Here is a 4,262-nt window from a genome sequence, read left to right on the forward strand (position 1 = left end):
GGACTTGGCTTGATCTCTTTTTTTCCCCTTTGTAGGATTATTTTTAATCCCTAACAGTCCCTGATCCAACTTCTGCCATCCTGACGGGAGGTGGCATGCAAACAGACACCAGCCCTGAGCAGGACTGCCTGCACCCAGGGCTTTGGTGTTCATCAGAGAGCCATCCTCCCAGGTGCCCATCAGGCACATGGCATGAGCAACCAGAACTTAGACAACTTCAGAACTTAGCAGTTCTGAAACCAGAACCTGGCTTTGGAGCATGGAGAATAGAAATCCTATCAGTTTTCCAGGCATGGGCAAAATAAATCAGTAACCAACCCACTTTGCTCGTTTCATCCAGTGAACTGACCAAGGCCTCGTTCACTAATCATACACCCCAGCACACAGCTGCACCGGGCTGAGGGACTGCTTATATTTAGGAAAACAGATCAGAAACTGGGAGCTTGCAAGAAGGTGATCTGCAAAGTATTTATGTAACAACCACACAGAGTTAAATTGCAAAAATTCCCAAAGGCAGAAATAACTGACAACAGAATCAAAAAGAAGTTAATGCCACATTAAAAACCACAAAAAGAAGCTAGTAACAAGTTAAAAATAGAGAATTGATTTAGCTTGGATGTAAACGAGGAGTTTTAGAAATAAATTAAAATGCAATCGCACAAGTTACACTAGGCAGGAGCCTGTAACAACTATGGAGAAGAAACACAACAAGGTTACACAGCGAGCTTTAGGAACACTTTACATGATAAAACTTTTTTTTTTTTTAAGGAAAGTCTGAAACTCAGTAAGGAAAGAGACAAACACCCTGCATGGCAGAGCAAGCAAGGAACAGGGGGCAGAACGGGCTCTTGCTGACATGCGATGACACTGGATATAAGTACTTCAAAAGAGCAGAACCTAGATCAAATTCTTCAGCCACCCACACAAAAACCAAAGGCAGAGGAGGGATGCCTGAGCTGCCCAGTGCTGCTGCAAACTCAGCTTAGAGCTGAAGCTCAGAGCCTTTGTTTGGTACAGAAATTTTGAAGGCACTCAAGCAAAACCTGAGCTTTCAGCACACATCTACAGTTTTCAATATCAGCACAGGTTTTTATTGGAAAACAGGTAACTCCCTGATTGAAACAATGGCAATTGAAATAAATAAGTAAACTGGCAGTGCAACTCTATGTCAGCCACAACACCAGGCACTAAGGACACACTGCTGAGAACCACAGGATGGCTTGGGTTGGAAGGGAACCCAAGGATCATCAATTCCCTGCCCCTTGCCACAGGCAGGCTGCCAGTTGCTAGATGAAGCACTAGAGCACGTTGCCCAGGGCCCCATCCAGCCTGGCCTTAATCACCTCCAGGGATGAGGCAGCCACGGCCTCTCTGGGCAGCCTGTGCCAATGCCTCACCACTCTCAGTAAAGAATTTCTCCCTGACATCTAACCTAAATCTCCCCTCCTTTGGTTTAAGACCACTCCCCACTGTCCTGTCTGTATCTACCTGTATAAAAAAGCTGATTTCTTTCATATTTATAAACTCCCTTTAAATACTGGAAGGCCGCAATGAGACCTCCCCACAGCTTTCTCTTTTGCAGGCTGAACAAGCCCAGCTCCTTCAGCCTGTCTTCATAGGAGAGGTGCTACAGCCTTTAACCAGAGGGTTAACCAGGAGGAGTTTTGCTGCTGTATTTCTTAATGCAGCTGTTATCTTTTTGTGATAGCTTCTTGGTTCACTCCTGTCTTACTGCTGCTTTCAGGCTGTTAACCACACCACTACCAGAACAGTTGCCTGGGAACAGGGAGGATGCTTTCATGTCACTGCTCGTGACTCCAGAATTTTATTTTTTTTCCCTGACAAGTTCCAAATACATCAACTTCCACTTTCCTTTGGTGAGATGAGGAAGCTTGCAGATCCCTGCAGGTTGATAAGCAAGGATGAGCTGCGAGGCAGAGGAGGAGTGCGGTGCTCTCTTGCCACAACCCGCAAAACACACGGAGGATTTCAGGAAGCAGCTAGCAGACACCTTGGCCATTAGGGAAATCTGTGCTGGCCAAGCACCTGGGGGCAGCCAGGGACACTGCTTGTCCCTCCCACTGACATCCCAGCTGCAGTTTTCTGAAGTAGCAGAACATGAACTGCACCTTAAAACCCAACATCAGTTCCATAACCAGCAGACCACACATCAGTCTTTGCAAATACTGCCCAAAGTCTTTTTGCTCCCCACGTGGTGTTTACCTCTCCAGGTTTCAGAAGCCCAGCAGATGCGTAGTAGTTGGCCACAATGCAGGCACGCAGCTTGTCCATCATCCGCCTTGCTTCAATCAGGCGCTGTGGAAAGAAGAGAGAACACACAACGTGGAGCGCCTGCTGCACTGACCTCCAAAAGCCCAGCGCATCGATTTACAACTACTTTGTAAGACAAATCTTTTGTACCTGATCTATAACTTCAATTTCATGTTCTTTATTCTTCATTTCCACGGCAAACTGTTCTTTTATAATTGTCTCAATCTTCTGCACAGCAATATCTCGAGCTGCATGAGGCCACACATGGAAAACAAAGAAGGAAATTGTTCTATTTCTGAGGCCTCACTTGAAAATAAAACAAAAAACACACAGATAAATTGTCACTGAGCAAAAACTGGACTGATAATTTCAGCACTAAAACCACAAAATCACAGAATGGCCCATGTTAGAAGAGACCTCAAGGATCATGAATCTCCAACCCCCCTGCCACATACAGGACCACTAACCTCCCCATTTCATACTAGACCAGGCTGCCCAGGACCCCATCCAACCTGGCCTTGAACACCTCTAGGGATGAGGTATCCACAACCTCTCTGGGCAGCCTGGTTCCAGTGCCTCACCACTCTCTCTGTAAAACAGTATTAAAGATATTTTTTTTACTAAGAAAAAAAAAAAAAAAAAAAAAAAAGTAATTTAGTCTTCATAAGACACATATGCATCTCTACTAGCTGGCCTACGCAGAAGGCAGGTTGTCCCTCTCCAGGCCTGAGGCGAGCAGAACAGGACTGGTTTGTTTACTTTTGTCTCACTAAAGCCGTGAGCAGCAAAAGGAAAAGCCTGGTGTGTTGTCACCACATGCAGGTCCATTCTGCTGTGCGCCTGGGAGTGCTGTACACATTGTCTCCAGCCCAGTTCATATCCAGGAAGTTTACACCACATCGTGCAGCAGCAATAACGCACACTTACTTACTGAGCTTAGCATCGGCACGAGGCAAGTGACCACACACCTCTTATGGGCCATGGAGAAAAGCCCGCTGCTGGCAGCCTCGTGCAGCCCCTCCTGCTGAACCAGAGGGAATCAAGACACCCAAGCCTGTTGGCCCAGGTAAGGCCTGGAAGAGCAGCGCTGCTGCCAGAGGGACCTCTGGGGATGGCCATCCGACCTGCTGGTGCACAGCCACGCACCGCAGGGCAGGCCAGGAACAGCCACATCCCTGTCACATCCCTGTCACATCCAGGCTGCCTCTGAGCAGAGCAGGAGGCAGCAGCGCTCAGGGCTTGTTCTGAATTCAGTGATGGAGTTGTTGGAGTTGGAAGGAACCTATAAAGGTCATTTCGTCCAACTCCTCCGCAATGCACAGTGACACCCACAGCGCTCAGAGCCCCGTCCAGCTTGACCCCGGGTGTCTGCAGGGATGGGGCACCCACCGCATCTCTGGGCAGCCCATGCAGCGCCTCACCACCCATTTCGTAAAAACCATATCCAATCGAGATCTCCCCTCTTTTAGTTAGAAGCCATTTCCCCTTGCCCTATTAACCACCACAGACCCGTCCCCTCCTTCCTTACAGCCCTGCATGCACTGCCGGGCCGCCCTCAGCTCTTCTCCTCCTCCCCGCGCCGCTCCGCCCCGCTCAGCCCGTCCTCCCGCAGAGCTTCAGGCCGAGGCCCCGCCCGGCGGAGCGGCACGTGCCTGCTGCGGGGGTTAGCGATGCCCCAGCGAGGAGAAGAGCGAAGAAACGAGAAACCCAAACCCGGCGCAGCCCCAGGTGCCTGCAGCGAGCAGCGCAGCCCGAGGGGACCCGAAAGAAACCACGAGACGCGCCGTGATTAGGATACAGCCACGCAGCCAACAGACGCGTGCGTGCAGACGCAGGGCGCGCTGCGGGCCGCGAGGCAGCCCCGTTCCCGCAGCCCCGCTCCCCGCCCCGCACCTGACTGCTCAGCGGCGCGGTGCCGTTTGCTGGGCGGCGCCACCGCGATCTCCTCATAGTCGGGGTCCTTCTCGGCGAGGGCTCTCCTCACGCCGGAC

General features: G+C 50.5%; 1 protein-coding gene across 1 annotated transcript in view; it reads right to left on the reverse strand.

Moving 5' to 3' along the window:
* The window catches only part of YEATS2 (YEATS domain containing 2), a 44,681-nt gene extending 40,425 nt beyond the window's left edge, over window positions 1-4,256 (reverse strand). Inside the window, 3 exon segments of the mRNA XM_031555092.1 lie at window positions 2,224-2,316; window positions 2,422-2,519; window positions 4,165-4,256. Coding sequence (XP_031410952.1) covers window positions 2,224-2,316; window positions 2,422-2,460 — 132 coding nt within the window. The 5' untranslated portion in view covers window positions 2,461-2,519; window positions 4,165-4,256.
* Between the last annotated feature and the right edge of the window lie 6 nt (window positions 4,257-4,262).

This window comes from Meleagris gallopavo, chromosome 11 (assembly GCF_000146605.3).
Source record: "Meleagris gallopavo isolate NT-WF06-2002-E0010 breed Aviagen turkey brand Nicholas breeding stock chromosome 11, Turkey_5.1, whole genome shotgun sequence".
Taxonomy (NCBI): Eukaryota; Metazoa; Chordata; class Aves; order Galliformes; family Phasianidae; genus Meleagris; species Meleagris gallopavo.